Source organism: Physeter macrocephalus, chromosome 6 (genome assembly GCF_002837175.3).
Source record: "Physeter macrocephalus isolate SW-GA chromosome 6, ASM283717v5, whole genome shotgun sequence".
NCBI classification, from domain to species: domain Eukaryota; kingdom Metazoa; phylum Chordata; class Mammalia; order Artiodactyla; family Physeteridae; genus Physeter; species Physeter macrocephalus.
The window spans coordinates 56671871-56687891 of NC_041219.1; the positions used below are offsets into that span (position 1 = coordinate 56671871).

General features: G+C 39.7%; 2 protein-coding genes across 11 annotated transcripts in view; one reads left to right on the forward strand and one right to left on the reverse strand.

Moving 5' to 3' along the window:
* FERRY3 (FERRY endosomal RAB5 effector complex subunit 3) overlaps positions 1 to 11136 on the reverse strand; it is a 37610-nt gene extending 26474 nt beyond the window's left edge. For 4 of the 5 annotated variants that reach the window (XM_007124461.4, XM_028490923.2, XM_028490922.2 and 1 more), the window contains exons 1-6: positions 11050 to 11136; positions 9014 to 9216; positions 6883 to 7028; positions 4556 to 4737; positions 1125 to 1224; positions 913 to 1034 (exon numbers count right to left, since the gene is read on the reverse strand). In XM_007124461.4, coding sequence (XP_007124523.1) covers positions 913 to 1034; positions 1125 to 1224; positions 4556 to 4737; positions 6883 to 7028; positions 9014 to 9191 — 728 coding nt within the window. In that variant the 5' untranslated portion in view covers positions 9192 to 9216; positions 11050 to 11136. Of the gene's footprint in view, positions 1 to 912; positions 1057 to 1124; positions 1225 to 4555; positions 4738 to 6882; positions 7029 to 9013; positions 9217 to 11049 lie in introns of those variants that run through there. The other variant, XM_028490925.2, reaches the window with a different exon arrangement.
* A 291-nt stretch (positions 11137 to 11427) lies between these two features.
* Positions 11428 to 16021, forward strand: part of RAD51AP1 (RAD51 associated protein 1) — a 29849-nt gene continuing 25255 nt past the window's right edge. For all 6 annotated transcript variants that reach the window (XR_002892578.3, XM_024129218.3, XM_024129219.3 and 3 more), the window contains exon 1: positions 11428 to 11576. Coding sequence is in view for 5 of the 6 variants with exons in the window: in XM_024129218.3 (XP_023984986.1) it covers positions 11560 to 11576 (17 nt within the window). In the remaining variant the exon portion in view is untranslated. The remainder of the gene's footprint in view (positions 11577 to 16021) is intronic.

Here is a 16021-nt window from a genome sequence, read left to right on the forward strand (position 1 = left end):
GTGTCAGGTAAATAGTTTAATGATAATCCATCCATCTGCCTGGTTTACACCCATCCCATAAATATTTATTTATATGCCTGTGTCAAGAGCTAGACACTTGACAAAGACCTGGGTATACAACAGCAGAAAAACAGACATGGTTTTTGTCTTCAAGGCAAGACAGGTGGGGGAGAATGACATTAGACAAATAAAGGGCAGTATCTAAATGTTCCTAGCATACACCAGAAGATGCTGGAAATAGGATGATTACACTGTACTAAATATATTCCCAATCGGATATACTTTAGGATTTGAAAGAAGAAAGTCTCAAAGGTGAGTACACAGCCAGGAAAGAACAGGCACTGTCGAGCTCTGGGCAACACATGAAACACAATGTATTTAGGCCATAAGGCACCACAGAAATTGTGACTTATGGAAAGTCCTCTAGACTATTTTGGTACCTTGTACATGCTTCTGTTACTGCACACAGCATTCTGTACAGTACTCTTTTAGTCACAGGTCAGTGTCTCTAGAATATAAGCTCCACATGGGCAGTTATCTTTTTTTGGCTCTTCTGCTTAAAGAGTGCTTGGCATTTCAGGTGCAGTCAACCAGTGTGCATTGCACTGAAAGGAAACCAACTTAAGGAAACGAGACAGTAATGGCGGTATTTAGGTACACACAGCCACAAGATTTACAAGGCTAAGTTCTAGGGGGGAAATCACTACTGTAAAACAGCCAGTTACCCGCCCCGCCCCGCCAATCATCCACATAAAGGCTATAAAATGAAAGGTGTTAAAAGAAGTATAAATTATCTTGAATTTTCACCGGCAACTTAAAAATATCTACAACTAAAAAGGTCCAGTTTTACAATAAATACAAACTATTACTGACAATGACCTTCATCTAATAAAAACACCACCCGATTAATACCTGAGAGAGCTGTTTTTGGGGTTTTTTAGGTCTTGATGAAGTTTCATCACCCATTCCTGATACTCTTGCTTTTGAATGGCAGTCGACTGCTTTAATTCATTGGACCATTTATTTTCCAAGTCCTAAAAAGAGACAGTACACTGACTGACTACTTTTTTTACAAAAATAAATAAGTGGAAAATGCAATCCAAAAGTCATTATACTTCACTCACCTGCTGGGATTCGAAATGCTGAGCAGCCAGTGAATTTACATCTTGATCTGTCAGTGATTTTCCCAGTTCCTGCATCACTTTTTCCATTTCAATGCCTTGTCTGAACCATAAATAAAGCAGATCAGATATATTCATCAAATTTTTAATACAACCACTCCGGATTTATCGAACATCCTCTACAAAGTCAAATGAAAATTTTTGTTTTCTAGGACTATGTCCAGTCAGGGCAACTATACTACCCGGAAGGCACTCTGAAGCCTTGACAATGGAGATGTGGAAATAATAATGATAATGTCATATAATATCAACAACATCATTTGTGCAGCTAAATTGGAATCTAAATTTAGTGCATAAATGAAAGCATTCAAAATCTAGGTGATCTTTCAACTTCCATGGCTAATATTTAAGAGACTGCAGATTTTCACAAAGAAGATACTCTGCAATTCCAGCTTAAATACATTTTCTTTTTACTTGGACATGAGTTAAAGTGACTTCAACCTTCAAAAGGTACTTTATATTATAACCAGAAGCTGCCAATTAGGTTCTAAGAATCAAGCTGGTATTAAGTCACAAGGTTCCCTTTTCAGAGGAATATGAAATACATTCTGAAGATACATTTTAGTCTTCTTCATTTATCCAAATAAACGTGCAGAAATTAAAAATGGTTTTCTCTACGGGAAAAACTAATCAGTGGTGTTAGAAGTTCAGATAATGGTTATTTACGGGGGAAATGGGTGGTGACTGCCGGATGGGCAGGCGGGAGCCTTCTGCAGGGCTGGAAATCATTTCTTGATCTGGGAGATGAGCACATGGGTGTACTTACTTTGTGAAAATTTACGGAGCTGTACACCTATCGTTTACTGCCTTTGCTGTATGTGTATTATATTTTAGTAAGTTCATTAAAATTATCTTCTAATAAAAATGTATTTAAAAAGTTTGTTCTGAAACATATTTCAAACAAACTTGTAAACAATGGAACACAGACATGAACTAAAAGGATTTTACTATCATTCTAGTCAATTTAAGTAAATAGCTCTTAAAAGAGAACTTATACTTATTTATAACAACTGATTAAGATACTTCTATGTATATGATAAATGAAACTCATTCATATGTTATACTTCTATACATTTCTATGTATACCTTCTAGTATTAAATATTCAATATCACTTAATTCCCACTTAACTATAATTGGGCAGGTGACCCCATTAATTTTTTAATAACTACTAGAGGTCAGGTGACGGATGTGCTTGCAAGTAAGATTGTTATTTAAAACAGAAATAACTACTAAGCATTAATAAATATAAACTTCGATACAAATATATTAATATTTTACATGACACATATTCCCTCTAGTGGATAAAGAGTATCATTGCCACTTTTAAGTTTCAAAGAAATATCACGAATCTGATTTGCTAAAAGAAGCAAATTTCCAGTGAGGAAAAAGAAGACCGATAAATAATAATTCAACAAATAAAATTTCACGAACATTTATTTCACCCTAAATGTTTTGGAAGTGCAAGTAATTAATGATACAGTTAATGATATAATATATATTTTTCTATGATTAAGATCAAAGAAAATTTTATTATTTTTCAGATGAAATACTAACTATCTATTGGCTCAGTATGTCTGGTGGGGGGATTCTGACAACCTGTATATTATCTCGAACAAACTTAGGAAAGAAGATCATTATAACTGTATTGATGCTATACTGAGAAAAGTTCTCTTAAAGATGTAAAATGGAATTAAAATGAAAGGAGAAATGAGAAAAGGTGTCACTTCTGCTCACGAATTAGATAAATGAATTAAGCACCAAAATTGTGGGTGAACTTCCATCAGTGAATTCCAACTCACCATTAGTTATACTGTTCACCTTTGCAAAAAATATTACCTACCTTAAAGGGAAGGGAACATAGCTTATTTTTAGTTTTTAAGCTAACAGTTTGGACATGTGAAAAATAAACTATAAACCTGTTCTTAAAATAAATGTATTCAAATACTGTTTATACGTTTAGGTGGGAAAAAGCAAAGCCCCATCAAGAAGTCTGGCCAAAGGACATTTCAAAAAATAACGTAAACCAAAACAAACCCCTGCTGAAAAACCATTCCACGATAGAAAATGTATATGAAGTACCAGGAAATGCAGATAATTAGTAAGTTAATTCAGATTCCCCCAAACTGAAGAGTACTGTGGAATGAGAATCTTCTTCCAATTTAGAAAAAAAACAACTGCAGAACACTGATGGCCAGAGATGAAATTTTCTGGGAGGTGGAGTGAGCAGGCAGCAAAGTCGACCGCGGTTTAGAGCAGCTCCACTGAATGAAAGCAGGAGCGGTGGCTACTGACATGAACTACAGAGGGCCAGGCTGGGCCTTTTCTAATACACCTACGTGGGCAGAATGAGTGCAGTCCCAGAAAACCTGAGATCCAAGGACAGATTCAGAGTGAGATGAAGATTATATTACTTGAAGCCCTGGTAGGAAAAAATCAAACAAATGTAGTTCAACAGAAGGTAATTCATCATTGTTAGGTAATTATACTCTTACATATTTTTAAAAATCTAATCTGTATTTCACTCTTAAAGTATGTTCACAATATTATTGGCTACATAATAAAGAACTAGAAGAAAATCAAATTTTTGCCTCAGTAAAATGGGGATGATAACAGTAGGATTGTGCTACGAGATCAAGTGAGACAGGGCATCCGTTATGGACTGCACGTTTGTGTCCCCCGAGAATTCATATGTTGAAACCCTAACCCTCAATGTGATGGTATCCGGAGGTGGGGCCTTTGGGAGGTAAGTAGGTTTAGGTGAGCTCAAGAGGTTGGAGCCGTACTGATGGAATTAGTGCCTAGAAGAAGAGGTGCTACAGCTGTCTGCCTACGAGCAACACACCAGGAGCACGTACTGAGGAAACGCCATGTGAGCGACATTAAGAAGGCACTGTCTGCAAGCCAGGCAGCGGGTCCTCACCAGACAAGGAGTCTGCTGGCACCTTGATCTTGGACTACCCAGCCTCCAGACAGTGAGAAATCAATTTGCGTTGTTTAAGCCACCCAGTCTGTGGTATTTTTGTTTTCAACAGCAGCCTGGACTAAGACAGCATCCAAAGCACTTTGCACAGTTCCTGGAACAAAGCAGACCTTCAAAAGAGGTAAGCTATTCCTCTTATTAGAACTAAGAATAGATAAGACCACCGTACTTGTTTAGGTAAATCACTGGAGAAGTTCTATAAACCTATGAGGACCTCATCTTGCCAGATGAAATGACAGATTTAAACGCATAAGAAAATTAATTTCTAAAGTTAAAGATTCTTTTCTATTCTATTCTTCAATTTTATAACAAAATGAGAACAAGCTGTTCTGCAGCCCATCAATATTTGATGATGTAACATTTAATTATGATAACGCAAGAACTTTGAAATACCTCTCTCGTAATTTTTTCAGCTCCACATCTCTTTCGCCAATCAGTTCTGAGATACTAACAAAGTAATTGTGTTCCAAATTTAGGAGAGTTTCAGAGGCAGGAGAATGGATTAGGTCATGGTACACATCTGCAAAATCTTCATCCCAGCTGGGCTCCTCGGGCCTTGCATGCTCTAATGTGGTCTACGAGATGAGACACAGTCTTAAAGCTGTATTTTTATTTAACACACTAGTATTTTTATTTAACACACTACTAGAGAAGTGCATATATTATGATTCCATTTCTGTACATCAAAGGACAGAAAGACCCTCCATCTATATATGTGTACATAGGTTACATAGGATTATCTGAATACACGAAAAAAATACAGAAAGATGTCAACTAAGTTGTTAATGTGGGTTACCTGGAGGCAGGGGTAAGGGGAAGGCGTTAATGTGGAGGAAGAAATAGGAAGTGCCCACAATATTTAAAAAAAAAAAAAAAAAAAAAAAAAAAAAAGGTAAGTAAGCTAAGATCCCATTTCTGTGAAACCCAAACACACTCAAAGGGGCTGTTTTGGCAGAGCGGGACTTCTGAAGACCTTTACTTTGTATTCTGAGGTGCTGCATAACAGAATAACTTGCATATATTAATTATATAATCAGAAGAGGCTTTCCATTATTAAAAATATATTGCTATGAAAGGTTTTGTAGGCTATATATTTAGAGAATGAGGTTACCTATGCAATAACACTGACCTTGAAAACCCAACTCATGCATAGGATTTTATATCAAGATGTACATTTGCAATTTTCTTACTCTGAACTTTTCAAGTATTGTTTTCTTTATAAAATGTAAGCATGTTTTTAAAGTATATGAAAACAGTAGCTATCAAAATGATAAAGGGACTGAGTAAACACCAATAAACAAGAAAAACAGAAACATGCAGAGAGGCAGAATGGAGAGACCCCAAGCACACACGCAAATCCATCCAGGGGATAGATGCCTGTCCCCAGACGTGTGCCATGCCAGCACATCTGACACACACAGTGCTCTCCAGGGCAGGAAACTGGCATGCTGGGAAGTCCCCTGTCAAAGGTCATACAATTTAAAGGCAAAAGTGGAAATATTTTTCCTATTATTGATCTTTGCAGACAGACATCTATAAAAAAGAATAATCTAAATTCTTCCCTTTTCAAAGTGAAAATGTCAAAAACTGGAATCTATGACAGGACTAAGAGTAATAATTTACCTTAAATAAAACAAATGGATAAATGACAGAAACAGGTATTTTGAACTGGGTCAATCGGGTAAACTTTTCCCCTTGTTTCCTTTCACTTATACTTCGATTGACTGCCAGATCAGGAGAGAAGTTTCAGAAGACCAGCTGAATCCAGAAGATGGATTTCATCTACCCCATGCCTCTGAAAAACTGAACCGGCATTCTCATAACTGCTCTACATCTCTAGACCCCGGCGCCGCTTTAGAAATTATAACCAGCCCATGTGACTTAAGCCTTGTTCCCAATTCACATCAGGCTCGGGCTGAAGTTTTGCAGGAAGGAGCCAGGGCCAAATCACAGGGATCTGCTTGGCCCTATGTAACAACAGACATTTGGAAACCCCATGAACCAGATCTGCTCACTACATAATTTTCAGCATCAATTTAAAACCCAGCCTAGAGTGAGCCTTGTGAGTAGGCAGAAGCTACCTACACGAGAAGCTCTGAACGGAGTTCTTATTTGACCTCACTCGTGCCATCTTCCCTCAGGAGAGGTGACCCTAAAAAGGGGACGGCGACAGCCGACAGGAATGGGCGCTGAGTAAGGGCCTGTGGAGAAAACCACTCCACGTCCAGGCCCGTGTGGACTTCTCTGTCTCCTCCATCACTACACTTTCAAAACAAACACACAAACTCACAGAAAAAGAGATCAGATTTGCAGTTAACTGAGACTGGGGACGGGGGAAGGGGAAATTGGATGACTGCAGTCAAAAGATGCAAACTTCCAGTTATAATAAGTACCAGGCATGTAATGTACAATGTAATAAATATAATTAACACTGCCTTATGGTATATATGAAAGTTGTTGAGAGTAAATCCTAAGCGTTCTCAGCACAAAAAAAGTATTTCATTTTCTATTTCTTTAATTTTGTATCTATATGAGAGGATGGATGTTCACTAAACTTATGATAATCACTTTGTGATGTGTGTAGATCAAAGCACTATGCTGTATGCCTTAAGCTTACACAATGTCGCACATCAACTACCTCTCAATAAAGCTGTAAGCAAAGAAATCCTCATCAAAGTTCAGAATATCGTCAAAATTCACAACGTGATCTATTTTTTTACCTCCGCATAAGCTTTGGCCCATGTACTTGCCAGCCGATGTAAATCTACTTCACCTGACTTCACAGCTTCCAGGGCTGCTTCAGCATCTCTGTCATAATCTTTGAGGGATTCTTCTTCGATAAACTGGCTCAGAGCTTCTTTTAAGTCTGTAACAGGGACAACAAATATCATTGTCAGTACACATTAATAGGGAACATTTTACCTGGCTAAGCATTCCAATGTCAAACGTTATTTTATCAAGCTTAACAGAATGTCTAACTAAAATAGTGTCTTAACAGAATGAGACAATGAGAATACCCTTAACCCTTAACAGAATGCCTAACTAAAATAAAATCAGCTTAGGGGATCACTTAACTAATCTCACAATTATTCTTCTTTACAATCACAGCTTATTGAATGGTCAAAATTCTTAACTCTGATATACAACCCTGATACTAATTTAAAATGTTGGGACTTCCCTGGCTATCCAGTGGTTAAGACTCCGCCTTCCAATGCAGGGGGTGTGGGTTCAATCCCTGGTCGGGGAGCTAAGATCCCACATGCCTCACGGCCAACAAACCAAAACATAAAACAGAAGCAATATTGTAACAAATTCAATAAGACTTTAAAAATGGTCCACATCAAAAAAAAAAAATCTTAAAAAAAATTAAAAATGTTAATTTCTTAAGCCTGATTCTTTTTCTGAAACTGAGTAGGGAAAAGCACATAAAGACCTCCTAGAGATTTAGAGCGGCTAAAGGTTTCTGTATTTAAATGAGTTTCCTATATAACTTTCAAGGGTATATATTGTTACAGTCTTTGAATCTGAGAGAGAAATTGAGTGATTGGCATATTAAAACTGATTTATTTCAGACGATCTACAATTCCAACTTTAGAGACACTATTCAGAGACTGCTTTGAGGATATAAGAAGACCATGGCTTTCATCTTGGGCACTTGCTCCCTCACTCTCTTAGGTTGCTGGCCCTGGTGGAGGCCAGCTGCAGGTCCTGAGGTGACCCTATGAAGAGGCCCACGTGACAAGGCTTGACAACAACCTCACGAGGGATCTTGGAAACAATCCTCTGTCAGTGGAGCCTTCAGATGAGACTGTAGCCCTGACTGACGGTTTGGCTGCAACCCCATGAGAAACCGAGTCAGAGGCACCCGGCTAGGTTGCACCTGCATCCCTGAACGACGGTAACGGTAAGGACAAGATAATACATATTTGTTGTCTTATGCTTTAAAAAAAAAAAAAAGACTGATTGAAGAGCACTGGCATAGAAACCAGGATACCTGGGTTCTGGTCTTGGCTCTGTCATTACATAACTTTGGACCAGAGGCTCTCAGTCGTTAAGATGCACCAGAGTTCCGTGAAGAGCTTACTGGAGTAGATTGCTGCACGCACTCCCAGAGCTCCTGATTCAAAGGGACTTGCGTGCAGCCTGCCCAGTAATCCACATTTCTAACGAGTTCCCAAGTGATGCTGTAGCTACTGATCAGGGAACAATTTCTGAGAATCATTGCGTTGGGCAAATAATGTGACCTTTCTAGGTACCAGCTTCCTTATTTGTACAATGAGATTGTGCTGGAAAGTTTCTACGTTCCCTTGTAACTTCGACCTTCTATGAGCCAACATATTCTCAATTAAGACATTTTCCCTCATCTGTAGACAGAACACAGACCTTTTAACGTGGTTTAATACAGACTTCATTAATGACTTTATGGAATTAATTTAGGTGAGCAAAGATTATTGAAAGACAGGTACCCCTTCTCTCCCATGACATCTCAGGGATTGAGGACCGGATCATTAAAAGGGCAACGCATTTAGCACACAGCTAGCGATAGCTGGCATGCCTTACGAATCCATCCAACTACATTAAGAGGTTACGAGTTCTAATCCAGACTCTGTAATTTTTCGTATTTAATTTTAATTTAATTTCTATACTAAATGCCTAATAAACAATTACAAGGGATACAGAAACAAACACTCCATAAAACAAAGGTCTGGGGAACCTTTTTATTCCTGAAAGCTTCACATTTTGCGGGTGTTTCCAATGCTTCTTAGGTTTACGTTTTCTACGGTAAGACTTCTAATGACAGAGGCTATAGGAAGATACCGAAGCGCCATTTTCAAAGCAATCACTCCTCACCTTTGTCTATAAAGCCCGGTAAACTGTGCAGCAGCGTCCGACGGCCGTGTAAATGACTGGCATTCTCTTGAACGGGAAACTTGAGAGGCACCCTCAGTTCTAAGCACTGACTTCCCACTTTGAATTCATACACAAATTCCCTCTCTCTGTTGCAGAATCTTTCTCTGTTTGTCTTCATCTTCTTTGGCAGGATTTCTATAGAACTAACAACGACGACAAAACTCAGCGGGTTATAAGCCCATTTAAAAAAGCCCTGGTGGGGCTTCCCTGGTGGCGCGGTGGTTGCGCGTCCGCCTGCCGAAGCGGGGGAACCGGGTTCGCGCCCCGGTCCGGGAGGATCCCACGCGCCGCGGGGCGGCTGGGCCCGTGAGCCGTGGCCGCCGGGCCTGCGCGTCCGGAGCCTGCGCTCCGCGACGGGAGAGGCCACGGCAGAGGGAGGCCCGCGTACCGCAAAAAAAAAAAAAAAAAAAAGCCATGATGTTTCATTATTGCTGTTCCACTCCTAAGATGTTCCCCCACTCAGTGGTTTTATTTGTGTGACTCCGAGCCGATTATTCTATTTCCCTACGTTTATCCCTGCATTTTCACCTTCATAATGAAAACAAAGTGCTTCTTTTTAAGGAAAAGCTTCTTCTAAACTTCATTTAAGAAAAAAATTATGCCCACAAAATATTTAGCATTCCTAGGCAGAGTTCTCAGCAATAGGTAAGGATCATGGAGAGAAGAACCGAGAGGATTCTTAGGAACAGACGCATGGTGGGTGGATACAGTTCATGAAACAGCTGGTGAATACAAAGTCAAAGAAACAGATCAGGGACCAACAATTTATCCTGAAGAGCTTAGAGGTGGTGGGTATGAGATCTGATTGGGGGTGGAGAGAAGGGAGATGGTGCTGCGAAGATTTCCATGAAGGAAAAAGATACACAGGAAGTGGAAAGTACAGGACAGCCCACAAGGCAAAGTGGACACTATTCATAAAGAAGAAAATCTAGTCAAAAAGAATACATCAACTGAAGATTTACTTATTAGCCTCCTAACTGGACTCCTGTCCCCAAGCATTTCCCCGTCAAATCAGTTCTCACACTATTCTCTACACTGAAGTCACAGCAATCATTTTAAAGTGCATATCTGGCCATGTTGCTCATCTGCTTAACATCCTTCTACGACATTCCTTGTACGACTCAGGGTACAATACAAACTCGTTAACGGAGTTTACCACGCCCCTGCTTATACCTCCAAACTCTTATTTCAGCACCTGCACCCCGTCCTCTCAAACACACAAATCCACAAACTTTATTTTCCAGCCATACCAAACTTCTTTCAATACCAAACCTCTCTTTCCACCCCCAACCTTTCTGAATGTTCTTCCTTTGCCTAGCACACGCTTACTGCTCTTCTTTCCTTGGCCACATCTCGGCTGAGATAGGCCCCAGGAAACCTTTTAACTTGTAGGGCTGTCATTAGGCTTAATCAAATAATAAATACGAAGCATCCGACAAACATAAGATGACCAATAAATGGAAGCTGTAAAAATAATAAACAATAACAGGAAGCTCTATAAGAACATATCAGTTAAAAAAATCAAAGGCTGCTAAATAAGCACACATGGTGCAGGCAAAGGCAGTAAAAAAAAAAAAACATTTTGCAGGGAACTGAAAATTACGGAAATAGGGGCTCATGGTCTCATCTTGTTTCGAGTCATAATTTTCGGCAAACAAAAACCATTAGCTCTGGTTTCAGTTCGTTCAACCTTTAGCCTTATTGTGTTTCAACAAATTGATACTTTAGCTCTCTCTCCCCGATCTGTTATTAACAGCAGGGCTGAAATCAAGCAAGGGTTCCGTACAATTATGGGATGCGAGGAGGAGAGCTGAACCGAACTCATGCAGCCAGTCGAGGGGAGGTTCTGAGGCTTAAATGAGTCAGGGAAGGGAGGGCAGACAAAGGGCCGAGAAGCCACGGCCGAGTAAGGGGAACAGCCCCCGGTTAGAGGGTTTCGGTCTGAGGGGACGTCCTCGCTCCGGTCGCGGGCTCACCTCCCCTCGTTCCGAGTCTCCTGCTGTCCGCACACCCGGCGATGTCAACCAGCCGCGGTGCAGGAACCGTCAGCTGACTGCCGCCTTGTTTTTACAGCCGGAAGATCAGCTCCGGCAGATTCGTCCTCATCTTTTCCTCTTTCCTGGCACCCCGTGAAAAATTCCTCGGTCTAAGTGTCCCCTTGTTCCATAATACCTGAATTGGTGTATTTCTACTGTTATTGTCCATTTCAGAGACGGCGCAGAGGTCATCGTCGTGACGAAAGTGCAGCGGCGAAGCACCAGCTAGGCTCTGGCAGACCGGATGCGGAAGGGCGGTGCCTGGAGGGGGCGTGAACTAACGCGCGCTTTTTCAGAGCGCATGCGCGCCCGCGGGGATGGCCGGCGAGGATTGGAGGACTGGCGGCGGGGCGGAGAGCTTCGTGTCTGGTTTTGCGCGGGAATTGGAACGGCCGCCGCCTCTGCCGACAGGAGCCTGCGAGTTGCAGCTTTCCAGCCTTGGAGGGGACCATGGTGCGGCCTGCAAGGTGAGTAGTTCATGGCATCCGGCGCGGATGGGGAGGAAGGGCAGGAGAACGCTGTAGGCCGCGTCACCTGCATGGGATGGAGGGAAGGGCCCGAGGACCAGGGTAGCGATGGTGGGACCGACAGCTAAACGCTCTAGACTCCAGTGAGGGCTGCCGCTCCTCGGAAAGGGCCTAACATCCAAGCTGTTTTCTTCTCTTGCCTCCTTTGACAGTTACTGCCGTTTCTTTTACCCACCGCGTTCAAATAAGGCCTGGTTACAGCGCTTTGCGTTTCACCAAGTTCCTGCTTACGTGTTATTTTATTTGTTCGTCCCTATACTTCTTTGAGATAGAAAGTTTGGGTCTTCCTATTTTATCAGGTTAAACTTCTGGGCACGAAAGCCAGTTTACCTGAGTCACGCAGCTAGTAAGTTACAGGATAACACGCAAACCTAAGCCAGCTGGCGCCAGATCCTCTGTGTTTTCCATTAAGTGTACTGTTTGAAACTGTTCCTCCAGTTAACCTCAGTCGAGCACCATGGAGGCCTAGGGTCAGCCGTTCATTTAGTAGAGTTTTGAATATATTTACTTCTGTGCTGGAGGCATATATTTACTAGATATATATATTTACTAGGTTCTGGAGGTTGCAGTCTAGCCAAGGGATGAAGTGAGGAGACGGAAAATAAACATGGCAGTGTGAGAGAGTGAGAAGGAGGAAAGCTCTACTTTAATTTTAATTTTTAAAAAAACATTCTATTGAAGTATAATTATTTATAATATTGTGTTTCTGGTGTACGGCAAAGTGATTCAGTTTTATATATACATACATATACTTTTTCATATTCTTTTCCATTCTGGTTTAGTACAGGATGTTGAATACAGTTCCCTGTGCTATACAGTAGGTCCTTGTTGTTTATCTATTTTATTTGTAGTAGTTTGTACCTGCTAATCCCAAACTCCTAATTTATCCCTCCCCATCCCCTTTCCCCTTTGGTAACCATGTTTCTTTTCTATGTCTCTGAGTCTGTTTCTGTTTTGTAAATAAGTTCATTTGTATCATATTTTAGATTCCACATATAAGTGATAGCATATGGTTTTTGTCTTTCTTTTTCTGACTTACTTCACTTAGTATCATAATCTCTAGGTCCAGCCATGTTGCTGCAAATGTCATTATTTCATTCTTGTTGATGGCTGAGTAATATTCCATTGTATATGTATACCACACTTCTTCATACATTCATCTGTCAGTGGACATTTAGGTTGCTTCCATGCCTTGGCTATTGTAAATAGTGCTGCTATGAACTTTGGGGTGCATGTGTCTTTTCAAATTAGCGTTTTCTCCAGGTATATGCCCAGGAGTGGGATTGCTGGATCTATGGCAACTCTATGTTTAACAAGAATATGCTTGGCTTTAATATCCTGTGTGAGGTGACGATGAGAAGGACGCATAAAGCATGCACGTCTATGATGGTGTCTTAAGAAAAACAACTTGCGAGGTTGTTTGACTTGTGAGCCTCTTTTTCATAGAACACCATTTTCACTTGAAAAAACAACTGACTGGCAAACTGGGTTATTCACACTTGGGTAGTTGGCAGAAGATAAAAATGAAAACTAGAGTTTCATTTAGTGCAGGGGAAGGAGGAAGGAAATTATTTTATTCACTTTGACTATCACTATCTTCTATTGCCCTCTAAAGTAGTGTAAACATTAGTTTTCAGGTGTCAAGTACAAAGACACTCACCATGTTTTAAACGTCCATTGCATAATGAACATTATTTAACATTGTGGGAGATAAAAGAAAATGGCTTTCAGTGTCAAGAAGTTTATAATCTAATAGGGAAGACAGAATCCATGTATAAAACAAAAGTATACATACAATAGGAACTTCTAAATGCCCAACAGCAATTAAACACTGTATAAATTTTGAGTGTTAATTATATTGATTATTCTTACTTTATGTGTTATCTAAATTAACTCTTTCTTATCAGGTATATCCAGTATGGTTATACCTTTTTCAGCTAATGCTAAATCCTGGCTGTGAAATGTAAATCATGTTTTAAATTTATATATTCTTTTTTTTTTTTTTTTTACTGCTCATTTCCCTACTTCTTTTTTATTTTGAATTCTTGAATTTTATTTTATTTATTTTTTTATACAGCAGGTTCATATTAGTCATGCATTTCATACACATCAGCGTATACATGTCAATCCCAATCTCCCCATTCATCCCACCCCCACCCCCACCCCCCTGCCACTTTCACCCCCTTGGTGTCCATATGTTTGTTCTCTACGTCTGCATCTCAGTTTCTGCCCTGCAAACCGGTTCATCTGTACCATTTTTCTAGGTTCCACATATATGCATTAATATACAATATTTGTTTTTCTGACTTACTTCACTGTGCATGACAGTCTCTAGATCCATCCACGTCTCAACAAATGACCCAATTTCATTCCTTGTTATGGCTGAGTAATATTCCATCGTATATATGTGCCACATCTTCTTTATCCATTTGTCTGTCAGTGGGCATTTGGGTTGCTTCCATGACCTGACTCTGGTAAATAGTGCTGCAATGAACGCTGGGGTGCATGTGTCTTTTTGAATTATGGTTTTCTCTGGGTATATGCCCAGTATTGGGATTGCTGGATCATATGGTAATTCTATTTTTAGTTTTTTAAGGAACCACCATACTGTTCTCCATAGTGGCTGTATCAATTTATATTCCCACCAACAGTGCAAGAGGGTTCCCTTTCCTCCACACCCTCTCCAGCATTTGTTGTTTGTAGATTTTCTGATGATGCCCATTCTAACTGGTGTGAGGTGATACCTCATTGTAGTTTTGATTTGCATTTCTCTAATAATTAGTGATGTTGAGCAGCTTTTCATGTGCTTCTTGGCCATCTGTATGTCTTCCTTGGAGAAATGTCTATTTAAGTCTTCTGCCCATTTTTTGGATTGGGTTGTTTGTTTTTTTAATACTGAGCTGCATGAGCTGTTTATATATTTGGCAGATTAATCCTTTGTCCGTTGATTTGTTTGCAAATATTTTCTCCCATTCTGAGGGTTGCCTTTTCGTCTTGTTTATGATTTCCTTTCCTGTGCAAAAGCTTTGAAGTTTCATTAGGTCCCATTTGTTTATTTTTGTTTTTATTTCCATTACTCAAGGAGGTGGATCAAAAAAGGTCTTGCTGTGATTTATGTCAAAGAGTGTTCTTCTATGTTTTCATCGAAGAGTTTTATACTGTCCAGTCTTACATTTAGGTCTCTAATCCATTTTGAGTTTATTTTTGTGTATGGTGTTAGAGAGTGTTCCAATTTCATTCTTTTACATGTAGCTGTCCAGTTTTCCCAGCACGACTTATTGAAGAGACTCTTTTCTCCATTGTATATCCTTTGTCATAGATTAGTTGACCATAGGTGTGTGGGTTTATCTCTTGGCTTTCTATCTTGTTCCATTGATCTGTGTTTCTGTTTTTATGCCAGTTCCATATTGTCTTGATTACTGTAGCTTTGTAGTATAGTCTGAAGTCAGCGAGTCTGATTCCTCCAGCTCCGTTTTTTTCCCTCAAGACTGCTTTGGCTATTTGGGGTCTTTTGTGTCTCCATACAGATTTTAAGATATTTTGTTCTAGTTCTGTAAAAAATGCCATTGGTGATTTTATAGGGATTGCTTTAATCTGTAGATTGCTTTCGGTAGTATAGTCATTTTCACAACATTGGTTCTTCCAATCCAAGAACATGGTCTATCTCTCCATCTGCTGGTATCATCTTTAATTTCTTTCATCAGTGTCTTATAGTTTTCTGCACACAGGTCTTTTGTCTCCCTAGGTAGGTTTATTCCTAGGTATTTTATTCTTTTTGTTGCAGTGGTAAATGGGAGTGTTTCCTTAATTTCTCTTTCAGATTTTTCATCATTAGTGTATAGGAATGCAAGAGATTTCTGTGCATTAATTTTGTATCCTGCAACTTTACCAAATTCATTGATTAGCTCTAGTAGTTTTCTGGTGGCATCTTTAGGATTCTCTACGTATAATATCATGTCATCTGCAAACAGTGACGGTTTTACTTCTTTTCCAATATGTATATAATATCATGTCATCTGCAAACTGACAGTTTTACTTCTTTTCCAATTTGTATTCCTTTTATTTCTTTTTCTTCTCTGATTGCCGTGGCTAGGACTTCCAAAGCTATGTTGAATAATAGTGGTGAGAGTGGACATCCTTGTCTCGTTCCTGATCTTAGAGGAAATGCTTTCAGTTTGTCACCATTGAGAATGATATTTGCTGTAGGTTTATCATATATGGCCTTTATTATGTGAGGAAGGTTCCCTCTCTGCCCACTTTCTGGAGAGTTTTTATCATAAATGGGTGTTGAATTTTGTCAAAAGCTTTTTCTGCATCTATCGCAATGATCATATGGTTTTTATTCTTCAGTTTGTTAATATGGGGTATCACATTGATTGATTTGT